The sequence below is a fragment of the Corylus avellana genome, chromosome ca10 (genome assembly GCF_901000735.1).
Source record: "Corylus avellana chromosome ca10, CavTom2PMs-1.0".
In the NCBI taxonomy this organism is placed as follows: domain Eukaryota; kingdom Viridiplantae; phylum Streptophyta; class Magnoliopsida; order Fagales; family Betulaceae; genus Corylus; species Corylus avellana.
The window spans coordinates 17,021,374-17,037,408 of NC_081550.1; the positions used below are offsets into that span (position 1 = coordinate 17,021,374).

The 16,035-nt window shown below is 34.9% G+C and overlaps 2 protein-coding genes across 2 annotated transcripts; one reads left to right on the top strand and one right to left on the bottom strand.

Annotated features, from left to right (window-relative positions):
• The first annotated feature begins 652 nt into the window (after positions 1 to 652).
• Positions 653 to 2,724, top strand: LOC132164404 (WUSCHEL-related homeobox 3). Its single transcript, XM_059574913.1, has 2 exons — positions 653 to 1,715; positions 2,140 to 2,724. Exons 1-2 carry the CDS (start codon positions 1,338 to 1,340, stop codon positions 2,392 to 2,394), a joined length of 633 nt encoding a protein of 210 aa, XP_059430896.1. The 5' UTR covers positions 653 to 1,337; the 3' UTR covers positions 2,395 to 2,724.
• Positions 2,725 to 8,788: 6,064 nt separating this feature from the next.
• On the bottom strand, positions 8,789 to 15,538 carry LOC132163047 (putative respiratory burst oxidase homolog protein H). The gene is made up of 14 exons (XM_059573248.1): positions 15,163 to 15,538; positions 14,910 to 15,075; positions 14,637 to 14,685; positions 14,436 to 14,549; positions 13,384 to 14,190; positions 12,382 to 12,477; positions 12,181 to 12,296; positions 11,997 to 12,099; positions 11,565 to 11,656; positions 11,233 to 11,392; positions 11,013 to 11,150; positions 10,693 to 10,821; positions 10,532 to 10,610; positions 8,789 to 8,898 (listed from the first exon to the last, which is right to left on the bottom strand). The coding sequence occupies exons 1-14, from the start codon at positions 15,536 to 15,538 to the stop codon at positions 8,789 to 8,791; spliced, it is 2,535 nt and encodes an 844-aa protein (XP_059429231.1).
• Positions 15,539 to 16,035: the final 497 nt, after the last annotated feature.

Here is a 16,035-nt window from a genome sequence, read left to right on the forward strand (position 1 = left end):
AATATTATTTTTTTAATGCGCCACGTGGCGGGTTGATGGCCTTAGGATCTCTAAGGAGAGATCCTAGCCATCAACTGGATCCTCTCCAGTTCATTTTGAACTGAAGATGATCCTTGTCCAATACAAATACCCCCGCACACTGTTCACTTTAAAATAAAATAATGATCGGTGTAGAAAAGTGAAAAAATTGTATTGAAAAGTGAAAACGTTTTGTTTTGTAGTTATTTTTTTTTATTTGTATAGTAGTGAAAAGTAAATGATGTGATATAAAAGTGAGAATATTTTGATGTTAATTTTTTTTGAGTAATGGAGTGAATAGTACTTGAGGGTAAGGGGTGTTGTTGTTTGCCAAACGATGGTGACAAAACCCTACAAACACCGCAAAACAACTGGTACAATGCAGTCAAAGTCTAAAAACTATTGAAAAGTCAAAAAGTTAACGTACGCATTCGATACTTGGCACCTCAACTAAGAACAAGGCCGCCATGAACAGCAACAGCAGAAGACCAAATGCAAATCTGCATGTTAAAATACAAGCTACCTTGAAGGCCGTAGCACGATAAAGAGCACTAGAAGCAGTTAAATTAGAGGTGCTGAGTGAAGCAGCTGTACACCATGGTAGATTACACTAGTGAGAATAATAACCATTGAAAAAAGATAAAAGAAACGGCGGCGTTTTCTGATTCAGACCTGGAAATGTATATATGTGGGGTGTAGATCGAGTATATATAGAGAGTACACTCGTGATTCTTCAATATTAATGCCAACTCAGATTTTTGTTTTGAAGATGGAAGGGGGGGTGCACCATGATACGGTATTGACTATTTACATCAGATTCAGGCTTGAGAGCATGCGTGCGTGTCCTTCACGCGCTTCTAGTGCAATAACATATTACTTGGTGTCTTTTTCATTCTGTTGAGAAAGTAAATAACGAGGTGATGATGACATAATCATTCAAGCTCCTTAAGCCCCCACTCAGTTTTCCCTCATTCACAGATTCTCTCTCTTTCTTTCTTTCTCTTTCTGTGTGTGTATGTGCATGGGAGGACTGAAAACTACACTTGAATTTGCCCCTCACAGGGAAACATCAGCAGCATGACCAATCTGCACTTGTAGAGTAGCTTTCTTCCTCTTCTTTTAGCCTTCTCTTTCTCTCTCTCTACATCTCCTTCCTTTTTGTCTCTGCCTAACTATTCCTCACTGTATCTTTCTCTATCTCTCCTTCTCTGTCCATCTATTTATACCCCACTTTCAACCCTTCCAAGAAACACACACACAAAAAAAAAAAAAAAAGACAGAAAGGAAAGAAAGAGTCAAACTTAACACCAAGGGAAAAAATGTCCCCAGCAGCTTCATCAAGATGGTGCCCAACCCCAGAGCAACTGATGATCTTGGAAGAGATGTACAGGAGTGGGATTAGAACTCCCAATGCTTCTCAGATACAGAAGATCACTGCCCACCTCTCCCTCTACGGCAAGATTGAAGGCAAGAATGTGTTCTACTGGTTTCAGAACCACAAGGCAAGGGATAGGCAGAAGCTGAGAAGGAAGCTCAGCAGGCAATTGCAGCTTGAGCAGCCGCAGCAGCTCTTCTATTATCACCTCAATCACCCACCTCACCAATTTCATGGCGCCAACTTTGACTCCCCTGCCGGTTCTTCTGCTCTTCAACAATTTTCTTATGAAAACAACTCACCTGGCCTGCTTCTTCCTCAGGTATTCTTGATTTTTATACCCTATATAACAAAGAATATTCTTCCTCTTACTTTAATATATATATATATATATATATAAAAGAATATATTATCACGAGCTTCCTTACTGTTCTGGTTTAATTCTTTCAGTTACTAAATTAGCTACACATGTTGTCTGGTCTGTTTCATGGTCGGTAAAGCTAGCACGATATTTCTTGTACAAGACAAAATAGTACCCTCGAAAGGAAAAAACACTAGTGGAAAAGGGTAAACTTTTTGTTCAAATTGATCATTTGGGGTTAGTTTGATCAAAATCTCTATCTCTTGCTCATTCCAATTATTCCAATTATATCCTTTTTTTTTTCTTTCAATTATTTATTTTGGTTAAATTAGTTATCTTTATGTCGTCTCTGCCTTTTGAATGATTGTATACGTTATTGGAACAGGGAGCAGGAGTAGCATCAACACAAGTGATGAATTACTCATGGAAGATGGATATCCCTCATCAGATGGTGGAGATGGAGAAATCCATGATGACATCGTACGACCATGATTGGATGATGATGATGATGATGGAAAAGAGTCCTCCAACTTCCCCATGTTGCAGTACTACTAGACCCCTCCAAACCCTTCAACTCTTCCCTATCACGGCCACCAATCTCAAAGAAGAGTGCACCACACCCAAGAAACTCTCTGCATGATTCTCTCTCCTCTCTCTCTCTGTGATTTTATTGTTAGTCTTAAATCTTTCTGTGACTTTTATTTATTTGTGTTGGTTTCTGTTATGTTTCTAGCTAGCTAGGCTTCAAGGTGAGAAAGATCTGAATTGTCTAATGAGTAAATGTGTACTGGTCCAACACTGCTGCTACTTCTACTGCAACTACTACTACCTATTTACACTCTCTGTATTTTCCCACAAGTGAAAATCTGCATTGGGCTTGATTTTTCTGTTGATTTTTTTCTGCTTGTCTTTATGCACATCTTGAAAAGTTGCATCTTGTAACACCGACACATGGTGGTTGACACCAGCTTTTTTGTTGGTCTTGGACCTTTCAGACAGGTCAATGCAATAGCGGTTACTGTTATGGTGCATGGCATGAACACAGTACTTTTTTTTTTTTTAAAAAAAAAAACAAAACAAAAAAAACACCGGATTTAAGAAAAATGTTTCACAAAGCATAAGTTGATGACTAGCTAGCTTGATGATTTTGTGAATATTGTACAAATTAATTAAGGGATGGTCATGGGAAAAGGACCAACGCTTTAATCTTTACAATTTAACGGTATATGGTTACAAATACTGTTAAATTAGGACCAACGCTTTAAACTTTACAATTTTTTTTTCTTTTTTTTTTTTCCTAAAACAAATGGGGGTATTTTTAGGAAAAATTAATGAAGTGGTGAGATTACAAACAATTGAAATATGGATACACCAAATTGACAGAAATTGAACTTTAGTAGAGATATTGCAAAAGTGATGACAATTCAATGGAGTTAAGTGAAGTTTCTCTATACATTTTTTACAATATATATTAGTAATTAGAAACATGCTATTTCTCTATCTCCCATTCATCTCTTTTTCAAAATTACTATTAAATATGTAAAACTCACATATGCATGAGTTTTACAAATTTAAATATAAATTTCAAACAAAATTAAAGAGCCCAGATCGATTAAGGGGTCCTGATCTCTCTCTCTCTCTCTCTCTCTCTCTCTCTATATATATATATATATACCAAAATACCTACGCCACAATCTTTGCAAAAAATAAAAAATAAATAAATATATTTTTTTAAAAAAAATGGGGCATTTTGAGAATTTTGTTGGGATTTAATGAAAAATCCTAATGGAAGGGGGACGTTGAAAAAAATTAAAAATTGGATATACAAAATTAAGAGGTTTTGTGAATTTTAAAGAGGACATTACAAAAGGGGAAACAATTCAAAAGAGTAAGTGAAGTTTTTCCGAAATGTATAGATAAATCAAATACCATATTACTCATAATTAAGGGCGCCGATTCCTCTAAATATCGGATGAGCACCGATTCGTATTGATGTAATAATGTTTATCAAAGAGTTGTGGATGCCGATTAACGTCACTGACAAATTAAGTCTCTTGGTATTATACCAGCTGACCTAGGGTTGGAGGGATGGAAATTTAAGAAAGTGGGATGGTAACCTTATTGTGGCCCATCCATCCATTTGAACACTCCCACCCGGCCCCAAAATAAATATGACTAATTAAGATCTTTTGAATCTGTTATTTATTTATTTTTATTTTTATTTTTAATTTAAATTTTAAAAAAGAGCCCCAAAAAGTTTGAAAAAAAAAAAAAAAGTGTACGTGGGCAATTGTCATGTCAACAACATTTTCTTAAGTTATGTTTTCTTGATTGTCATTGATGAAAACAAAGATTTCAGACTCTTATTATATTAATTGTACGTTAATTAGTTATCTAACAACAGGCACAGAAAAAAATTAATATTTTTTCAATTCATTTAAATATAAGGGAATTATATATTTATACTGAATATTGTCTCCAGCAAAATCGAGGCTTGAACATTTAGTCATAAACCACGTAACCAGGGTCACTTTTATCATTTTTTTTTATTACTTTTATTTCTCGGGTTAACTGCTTTATTAGTACCTCAGTTTACACTTTTTTATTTTTTTCCCCCTATGTTTTCAAAACAACAAAATGTGATACCTGACTTATGGGAAAACGCAAAATCGATACCTCGTTAGTTTCCGTCAGTGTAAATTAACGGAATTCCATGTCATCGCATGTGTCACTCCCAAAATATGCCATGTGTCATAAAAAATTAAATTTCTTTTAATAAAAAAAAAAAAAAACCTAAAAGCAAAAAAAAAAAAAAATAATAAATAATATTAGGGTCGACCTCGATGAGCTCACTTTGGCCGGCACTTCAATATTGGGGACTTTGATTCAAACGATGGCGTTGATCTACATTTTTCTGTCTTCTCTGAGCTTCGGTGTATCGACAAGAGTTGGAAACGAACTGGGTGCTAATCAGCCGAATAAGGCAAAACTTGCAGCAACGGTAGGCTCAGGCCGAAATTGGAAGCCAACATCAACCTCAGCTGCTTTTACCTAGTGGGAATGCCGGTCGCCGTGTGGTTGAGTTTTTACGCAGGGTTCGATTTTAGAGGGCTATGGCTCGGCCTTTTGGCCGCGTAAGGCTCGTGCGTTGTAACCATGTTGCTCATTTTGGCTCGAACCGATTGTGATCGACAAGCCTAGAGGGCTAAGCAGCTTACTGAAATCACTTCTATCACCATTGATGACGATGAAGACAACCGAGAAGATGAGAGATTATACGCTAAAATTTAGGAATTTTCCACTTCATTAGATAATTCACTAGTCTGATTTTTTCGTGAAGAATTTTAGAGTCATTTGTACAAATTTTGCTCAGAAATCACTAGTAATCCCCCAAAATTTTTTCATATTAACATTCAACACATTATATTAGCTTAATTCTATGTGAAATTTTAATTTTTTCAAATAATTTTTTTTTCTTTTAGGTTTAGTTTATTTTTTTTATTATTATTTTTAATTTTTATGACACGTGACATATTTTGGGAGTGACACGTGGCAATGAGATGGAATTTCGTTAATTTAGACTGGCGAAATTTAATGAGGTATCAATTTTTCATTTTCCCATAGGTCAGATATCACATTTTGCTGTTTTGAAAACATAAGGGAGAAAAAATAAAAAATAAAAGTATAAATCGAGGTACTAATAAAGTACTTAACCCTTATTTCTCTCATAAACCATGAAATCATTTCTTTCTTCTTCTTTCCGAGCAAAATCACAGTTAGTTTCATCTTCCTTTTAGAGCATGTTTGGGATTGCGTTTGAGTAATGAAGCTTTTAAGTCAAAAAGAGCTTTTGGGCAAAAGCTTCATTTTTAAGCTTTTGCCAAAAATACTTTTTAGCAATTTTTAGGCTTTTTGGACCCTTAAAAACGCTTTTAATTTTTTTTACCAAACGAGTACTTTTTTCTTCAAACGGACTTTTTGAGTGTTAAAAGCATTTTTAGGCCCCTCAAACACAATCCCAAACAGGCCCTTAGTATTTTTCTTTGAATCTCTACCTTCTTCAAGTTTCTTCTCAAAGCAGTTCAAGGTTTGACAAACTTTTTATGATGTTTTTATTAATTATTACTAATTTTGTGGATGCAATCTATTTCTTAGCATATATATATGTCATTAAATGTTTGAAGCATTTTTGGGACAATTATACATCTTTGGGACAATTTTGTGGATACAATCTATTTCTTAGCATATTTCCATAAAACATGTTTTTTTTTTTTGGGTCCAATAATTGATATTCCTTTTCCTTTCTCTCCCTCTTACAACGAGATTGGCCCTGATTGTAAGATTCGATTTTGTTGGGTTGTCGCTTCACTATGCATGTGTTTGTGTCTTTTTGTTTGTGCTTGCGTGTGTTCGATCGGGGAGGAGTTTTTGTACGAGTTTAATGTGTTTTGTGTGTGCTCTAATGTGTATCTTGAGGGGGTTGCCTGGTGACTGTACTGTGTGTTTCCTTCCCCCTCTCTCTCTCTCTCTCTCTCTCTATATATATATATATTATATTGTTGTTTTGTGTACATTCTTTCTATGTTTTCCCCCCCTCGTTTTCAATCGGATCCTTCTTTATTTTATTCCATCAATTTTTTTTCTAACATAAATTAAAAAAAAACAAAAAAAAAAAAAACAAAAAAAACTATGATGATGCCTGCCTACTAATTTTTAGGATAAGGATCGGACCATAGAGATTGAAGCTCAAAGTTAAGTATTAGGTTGATATCATTTCGGCTGGTGTGATGTACACGTTCTTCGAGGCACTATTGATCTTTAATCACGTTCTTTAGAGACTGTGAAGAGATACGCACTGATGCGTTATTCGTAGGGGTGCAAAGGCGGTTACGGTTAGCGGTTAGTGGCAATAACCGCTAACCGTAACCGCCTTAGCGGTTAGTAGATTTTACTAACCGCAACCGCTAACCGCCTAGCGGTTAACCGCCGGTTAGCGGTTAGCGAAATAGATAACCGCCCGCTAACCGCTTTTTTAAAATTAAGCTTTTTTTGGGGCTTTTTGGGGCTTTCTTTAGGGCTTTTTGGGCTTATTTTTACCCTCATTTTTTTTTCTTGTATTTTTAATATCTTCTTGGGCCCAATTGCTATAAAAAGTGCCCATATTGAAAAATCAAAAATATTTGACCCAAAATTTACATTTACTTGTACTTTAAAAAAATTTCCTTAAATATTAAATCATAACCGGTTAATTATTTAAATTCTTATCATATTTACTTATAATCTTTTTTCTTTGAATTGAACTTAATATCTAATGGTAAATGGTAATGTTCAAATTCCTAAATCCTAAATTCCTAAAGTATCTAATAATGCTTTAATTAAATTGTAGACTTGTAGTTATAAGTAATATATTGTTTAATTCAATTGAATCAATTGTGATTATCATTGTACATGAATCATATGATTAACTTGTAGACTTATGACTTATGAGTTATGTCATATTATATATGTATTATTTATTATTATATAATCATATGATTTAATGATCAAGTCATCATGTGATATAATCATATCAATTATAGTGATAATATATAAATTACTAAAATTATAATGATAATACATTAATACTTAAATTGTGTTTATAAGTAACACATTGGTCATTGTTTAATCCAATGTCAATTACTTAATTTGATATTATACGAATCATATCATCATTGTACATTAATAATATGATTCACTTGAAGTCTTGAATAAAGTATTTGAATTGTCATTGAATCATATGATTAAGTATTGATATTATACATTTATATTATTCATATACATATGTAGACTTATATAGACTTATAACATATATAGACTTATAAGTTTATAATATACATTGGAAATAAGTCTCTAGATATTTAATTGTTGTATTAGTATGAATTGGTATACTTATGAGTTATGTCATATTATATATGTATAATTTGTTATTATATAATCAAATGATTTAATGATCAATCTCATATGATATAATCATATAAATTATAGTGATAATATATTAATACTCAAATTGTGATTTAATTATTTTTTTTAAAAAATTGTGATTTAATGATCAAGTGATTATATGATATAATCATATAAATTATAGTGATAATATATTAATACTCAAATTGTGATTTAATTATTTTTAAAAAAAATTGTGATTTAATGATCAAGTGATTATGTTATATGTATAAATATTTTTATAATTATAATTATAAAAATATATTATATAAAAAGGCGGTTAGCGGTTAGCGGTTACGGTTAGTAGACCCAATAACCGCTAACCGCTAACCGCTAGGCGGTTATGGCGGTTAGGCGGTTAGCGGTTAATGCGGTTAGACGGTTAGGCGGTTAGGCGGTTGGCGGTTATAGCGGTTAGCGGTTAGCGGGCGGTTTTTAACCGCCCGCCTTTGCACCCCTAGTTATTCGCGTTTCTTTGATTCCTACAATGCGTTATTCGCTTTGGGAAGAGAGATAATAACTGGGATTAGCTACCGGGTAGAGGCCTATCAAAATTAGCTTCTCTTTTGATATGACAAATCTGTCATTTTATAAAATTTGGACTTTCTATATATCTTTTAAATATGGTACAATATGGTTTCTTTAGAATTTGAAAAGTGTGTGACATATAGTAGCAATTTGATAATTCCAATTGTGTGACATATAGTGACAATTTGAAAAGTGTCACTTCATAAGTCAATATATAGTAGCAATTTGATCATAAGGGATAGCTTAATCAACTGAAAATTACGTCTCATGTAACTGAGGTCACTAGTTCAAATCCCCATTTTCCTTTGTGCAAATATAAATAGAGCAATTTGGCGACGGCGGCTATGAGTTGAACAATAAACGTAGAATCCGAATTAATCAAAATTTATTCCTTCTTTGTACACGTGTCTACACTTTGCTGAATATTGCACAATACTAATCACAAGAATAGGAACATGTATTTTTAAGAAAATGATTAAAAAAAAAAGGGCTATCTACTAAATTTTGGCAGTGTGAAAAAAGCTAAACTAGAAGTTCTCCTTGTGAAAGTGGAAGCGAGTTGATGAGTTTAGGCTAAATTCTTGGCAGAGCTTCTTTAGTGATTTGGTAAGCGTATGACTGCCACAATAGAATACACCTGCAACAACACCATCATCAATAATCAACTAGGAGTATTTTTTTTAGGGAAAAAAAAGAAAAAAAAAAAAGCTAGGCGTATTTGTGTATCTTATAAGTTATATATAACTGAGGATCTGGAGGCTGACGGATTGAGATTCCCTATAATTCATTTCAATTTGAGATTCTCAAATTCATAAATCTTAACTGTTCATCTCATCTAAACGTCTAAAATAAGTCATATTTTCTGAATTTAATGAGGAAGCTACTAAACCTACGTTTCCTTGAGTGTAGCTTTCTCATTCAAAGCTGAAACATGGCTTATTTTAGACGCTTAGATAAGATAGACATCTGATATATATGAATTTGAGAATCTTAAATTTAAAGAGAATTTTAGGAAATCTCAATCCGAGGTTGATACCATTATTATAATTGATTGAGATATAGTGCACCGGTGCAATAATAACCCTTAATTGTGTCGTTTATTTTAAATTAACAGTTCAAACGGAAACAATAACTATTTATTTATTTATTTTTAAATGTGACTTGCAATGGAAAGAATGGCTTTTGAAGTGGTTGAATCTAGGACTGATAATTTGTGTTGGCGTGATGGGTGCTCACAGCTCAACCCAAACATAAACTATTTAAATTAGTGAGCTATATGACACAACCCGCATACCTTATTTAATAAATAAGATGTGTTGGGTTGACCCAAACATAACCCATTTTACTCATTTTGACAGGTATATGAATTTAAATGCAAAAAAATAAAAATAAAAATAAAATTATTTTTTTATGAAATAATAATAATAATAAAGTCTAATTTAATTTATGCACGTTACCTATATGTTAAGTGAGTTGATTCGGGATTGATTTGTTTATTAAATAGGTTATACGAGTTGACCGGAATTGACCCAAACCCGATTATACAAAATCCTAACTAGCTAATTTTATATTGAATTTCTGTCCGATTCGTTAAAAATTGTCAACTCTAACCAAATCATCCATTGTGGCCAAAGTGGTGATTCGACTACTTACCCTAATCAGGCCATTGGAGATCATTTGACCATCCGAACCTTGCATTGCAAGTCGCCTTTTTTCGTTTTCAATTATGTTATACATTTTTACTTCCTCACGTCCATAAGTAACATTTAAAACCATTATTTGATAAGAATCCAATAAAAATTTATCACAAATTTAATAATAGTTTTAAGGGAAAAATACACTTTATCCCTTAAACTATCAACTCATTTGCATTTTTAATCCAAATATTTAAAAAGTGACATTTTACCTCCCCAAAGTATGTGATATTGACACTTGATCCCATAAAATACACTTTACCCCCTGAAGTATTTTGAGTTGACACTTTATCCCTGAGTTGACACTTTATCCCCCCAAAACTTAGTTACTTCCGGGGATAAATTGTACTTCATGGGAGTCAAGTGTTAATGTCAGATACTTTAGGGGGGTAAAATGTCACTTTTTAAACATTTGAGTTAAAAGTGCAAATGAGTGAATAGTTCAATAGTAAAGTGTATTTTCTCCTGGTTTTAAAGGAAGTGGAGAAATAGTCAAACAGGGATGTGGAGAAATAGTCAAATAGGGGTTATATAACTGGTTGTTAAATCATGAGAAAAAAAGAGAGACTAAATTACCTATCCGAGAAGATGGGTGTGCAGTTGCCAAGTCAGAAAAGACTTTCTTCCAGTTGGGCCTTGCAAAATGGGTTCGTATCTGTGATAATGACATGTTAAAGAGACACAAAAATATAAAGCAAGAGCAACGAGATGAGAGTTATTGTTTCCTCAGTAAATACCCGACTCTCAGAGACAACATCAACTCCATTCTTAGCATGTTGCAGTTGTTGTACCATGGCAATAAGGGCAGACCGGGCATCTCCTTCTTCATACACACTTGTCAGGTAGTTGTGCATTTCTATTACATGCTGCAACATGTTACAATAAGCACATCCTTAAAGGAAGTTGTAGTCAATTGATAGATGTAATGAAAGAGGAAGAAATATGAAGCGAAGGTGTTTTTGTTAGAATATTGACTAAAGGATTAAATCCATTTCTTTTTATTGGGTAAAGCTTTTGAAATAACTGGTGATTTAACAGTTTTACGTTTCAAACCCACATTGTGGTCGTACTCTGCAATATCATCCATGACTCCTTTAAACCATTCAAAGGATCCTTGCTCCCTGGTTACCCAGTAAAAGTATGCTCTTTCAGGGCACTTCTTATTTGCCCCAGCCAAATTGCTGTGTATTGGATCCTGCATTGTATTGTTAGAGATGTCAGTATCATATATCCACACATCTCTAACAAATTTATACATGATTTACATTTTGACTTACAGCTTCAAGGTCATTTGGCTTGATGTTATTTAAGAGATCTTTTATAATGCTGATGAATGGAGTAGCCCCAATGCCTAGACCTACGAGCAAAAGGATGTCATACTTCTTGTAATTCTGAGCCGGGGCTCCATATGGTCCCTTTATGAGGATCCTTGGATATCTGCCACAGAATATAGGAGGTTTGAATTTTGATACCACACTGAGAATTGTGAAATAACTTAAGCTTTTCAGATAAAATGATGATTAAATTAATCTCTTTCCATCCACTCAAACGTTTTGGATAAAACCATTTAGGATAAGTGGTAATTTAACAAGTTAAGGAGTCTACTCACCCTGATTGTGAATGTTCGTAGTTTGGATGCGCTCTAGTTTCCATTCTCATGAGACTTCCTCTTCTTACCTGCGTACTTTGGGGTTCACAGACCTGCATTTCTTTGATTTAGTATGCAGTATGAAAAAAGAATCCACATAAAATGTTTACAACTTCAGGAAGATATTAGGCACCAGGAAGAATTAGGGTGTGCATTTGAGATGTTTAAAAGTGTATTTAACACTAAAAAAGTCCGTTTGAAGAAAAAAGTACTCGTTTGGTAAAAAAATTGAAAACGCTTTTAAATATTCAAAAAACTAAAAAATGACCCAAACGCACTTTTGGCAAAAGCTTAAAAATCAAAAAGCGTTTTTCGACTTAAAAGCTCTATTTCTCAATAACACAATTCCAAACATACTCTTAATGAGAATCATATGATAAAATTGTACATCACCTGTGCAAATCTGTTTTTAAGCTCTCTAGTCCAGTCCCCCAAGGTCCGTATGTGGACACTCAAGTAGTCATCTCCTGGAGCTGAAGTGATGGAGAAAGGATGCCTGTAACAAATGAGATTTTGTGTTCAAACATAGAGATATTGCAGCAAGGTTAATTTCTTTATCATTATATATATATATTACCATTCAAAATTTGATATATCTGGGCAATTGACAAAAAGGTACATTCCACTTTTGTACTTGAATCCTGGAGGTTTGCTCATGTATAGTGCTAAAACATTTCCTGTGTATATGATGGCCTGCAATGTCCAAGAAACAGGATGATTTTTTTCATTCATTTTCCCCAAATGGTGGAGAACTTGTCATGAGGTTGATTGAACTTACCTTAATGATGTTGACACGATGATTCCTTTCGTTAATTGTTATAGAAATTCTCTCGCTAGCATAGAATAGTACAGGGACAATGAGATACATCCATGTCTGCAGATAAAAGAAATGGTGCACATATTTTCAGCACCACTTTCAGTTATGGCATGTAATAAAGCAAAGATAGTAATCTAGAGAATTAGTTGTTTGTTGGGGTTATCCTACATTGGTGGTGGTCAGTTTATAAGTGTGAGGGAAAGCCTCACCTTTTGGGTTAGCTTTTGAAGCTGAGAGAGAGTCCCAACACTGGTATCAGAGCCCAGGTTCAACCAACAAGTCTCGGCCCAACAGTTCACGGAAAAAACAGGTTGTCTCTGGTTCGACCCAGGGTCCGATGTGTAAGGGGAAGATTGTTTGGATTATCCCACATCGGTGTTGGAAGGGACTGGTGATCAGTTTATAAGTGTGAAGAAAAATCTTACCTTTTGAGTTAGCTTTTGGGGTTGAGAGACCCAAGACCACTTAACATTGTCCTAGGTAACATTGTCCACTTAACACTTAACAAGACCACTTAACATTGTCCGATGTGTAAGGGGAAGATTGTTGGGGTTATCCCACATCGGTATTGGAAGGAGCTGGTGATCAGTTTATAAGTGTGAAGAAAAATCTTACATCTTGAGTTAGCTTTTGGGGTTAAGAGACCCAAGACCACTTAACATTGTCCTAGGTAATGATTTAGTCTATGGAATTCATGTACTAATGAAGTGAGTTATTTATTTTATTGGACATCTAAAGATTAAATTGGGAAGACTAGATGGCCTCGTTTGACAACATTTTTGAAGAAGTTCCTTGCTTTTTAATCGAGAACGCAAAAGGATTAGCTCTAAATATAAAACACTCAAAACTACTTTCATATTAATGCCAAATCATAATAGTACTCTTTCAATCAAAAAGAAAAGAGCATCCTCTGGAAAGTTGAGATAAAGAAGCATATGTTGTCATCTTAAAAATCATACGTACCGTCTTACTGTGCCAGTCCTTTGTGAGGAACAGGAAATAGCCATGTATGGCCAAGAGGATATAGGCCAGAGCCAGCAAATGGTGTGCATACCAGAAGGCATTGAACCCTGCCAAATGGTGGAATGGCCATGGAAGCTTGATGACATTTCTTCTAAACGAATGTGTTGCCAAAGTGAAGGAGAAGGCCATTATAATAATCATTAGAATTCCTGTTAGACCTGGGATACTTTCCAGCAACCCCATGTAACTTGGCTGCTTGTAACTGAAATTGGATCCAAGAACTGTCATGAATTTCTCTTTTGGACATGTAATCAATCTTGGAAAATCACAACTCACATGGGTTATTGTATGGACAGAAATCCCAATTGCTATTGCCAGGGATATTAACTTGTGGAAGTTTATATTATCATCAAAGGGAATTAAACTACTGAGAAAGGTTGACCTAAGCTTAGTAAGAGTTTTTCTACAAACAGGAAGGAGAATGAGAGCCATGTTGAACTTGAGAGTCTCAGCAGCACCCTTGGCAATGCAGATGCAATATCCCATGACTTGGAATGCCCCTCTGTGCCTGTATTGGTTGAATTTCCAGAAAAAAAGGACCAAGTTTATGGTTAACCACAATGTGATCATCCATATTCTCTTCCAATTCTCATGGATAAGTTCTGTGGTTTTTGATAGGAATTTGCTGACAGGAGTTCTGTATTTCTTGGGGATCATGGCTCTTGTTAGAGTTTGCGTCTTCTTGGAAAGCTTGTTACTTTCATCTGAGCTCACCATTCCCCTTAATAGTGTCTCTAGCTGCCACATCTGTTTATCACACAAATTTAGAACTAATAATAATAACAAGAATAAAATTGTACGAGAAATTTGGTCATTGCCGGCCAAACTTTTAGCGACCGGTAACCTTTCTCGATGAAGCAACTGCAACTATGTACATTTTAGCGACGATCAGTTGTCGCTAAAAGTCAAATTTCTTGTAGTTGCATAGCTGTATGGAGAGAAATCCCAATTGCTATTGCCAGTGAGACTAACTTGTGGAAGTTTATATTTACCTCTATATACCCTTGATGATCAGGATCAAGTTCTTCCATTATCAAAGCTGCATATTCCGCGGCTTGCTTTTTAAGATTTCCTAGCTTGTTTGCGGAGGCGCTCAAAACTATAACCTTTTCCATGAGAACTTTTAGAAATCTGACTCAAACATTGCAAGGAAAAAGAAGAAGAAGATCGAAGAAGAGGAATATTTTCCTTACCTCCTTCACCTCATCCTCTGACAGTTTCCCATCCCCATTCTTGTCACACCTGAAAAATGTCTAGAAGTTAACTCATTCTGTTTTGTGGGTGTGATTATGCAAGTTATTAGAACTTATAATTTAAAGAAGAGAGGGTCAGAAAATTAAGGTGGTTTCATGACTACTTTTTCCTTGATGTTTTTGATGTTGTACAATACTCTATTTATAGAAAAGAGTGTACGTTACAAGTATTTTGTAACTCTGTTCAAAGGGAGAAAGAAATGAAGTGCTTACATGTCAAAGAATATTTGAAGCCGGGAATCGATGTCTTGATTTGTCATGTCTTCCCAATAGATTCTCAACTCTTCGAGAGCAATCCCATTTGCTGCGCTCATCTTCCTGCGCCTAGCCAAGGCATCGTATAATTCCCCGGCAAAGTCCTTCGATTCTGCTCCCATTCCTACAAAACAGAGAAAAATCAATCTTGAAAGTCTCCAAATTGTATTCTATTTCAAGAACAAGAAGAAAAAGAAAAAAAGCAAATTACCAATGCAGGTTCCAAATTTGTCTCTGGAGAGCCTCCCATCAACTGCATGCTGATTGAACCGCCTCTCAATGCACCTCCATGCATCGGCTTCCTTCCCGGTTGTTGTCCTGTCGAGGAAACGTAAGCTCTTAAGCCCTCTTGTCGCTCCTGATGTCATCCTTCCCATCCTGGGGACCACCACCCCATTCCTCTTTCTTGCGCTGCTATTGCTTTTCTTCAACGACGTCGTTCCATTCATGGTTGTATGATGATCAGCTGCTGCTACGTCGTTGTTGTCCGTAGGAACATCCACCATTTGATCAACGCCGATGCTTTCAAGAATCCATATCGATGACTCCTCGCCGGCCGCCGTGTCGGAAACGTTCCCGGACACCATGAATGATATTATGGAGTATTCTGATCCTACCCTTTTCACTTGGTGGGCAGATTGACAATTGGGTGAAGCAGAGGATGGTAGTTGCAGTTGAAATATTGTCAATTGGCAAGAGAGAGACAGGGAGAGAGAATGAGAGGGTGAGCTGAAATTGGTTTAGTTAGTTGTCCAAAGATAGGTAAAGAAATAGAAGTTGTATATGTTTTGTTTTATTTTCTTCTCTTAAATAAACCTTTGCATCTTGTCCTCTGAAATATATATATAAGCTCTCTATTTTTGTTTAGTTTTGTGTGTAAACGCTCTATTGCAGGCAAAGTTTCACACAAAAATATGTCGAAAGATGCTAATAAATTTAAGGTGAGTCCTTTAAAATTTGATGCACATGGGATGACAATTGACAAGACCAATTTCATATTCTAACAACCAAAAACTCTTCATATTCTCACGACCAAAAAACAAAATTACAATGATTGGTTGGTTGACTTTTGTACATAGAAAGG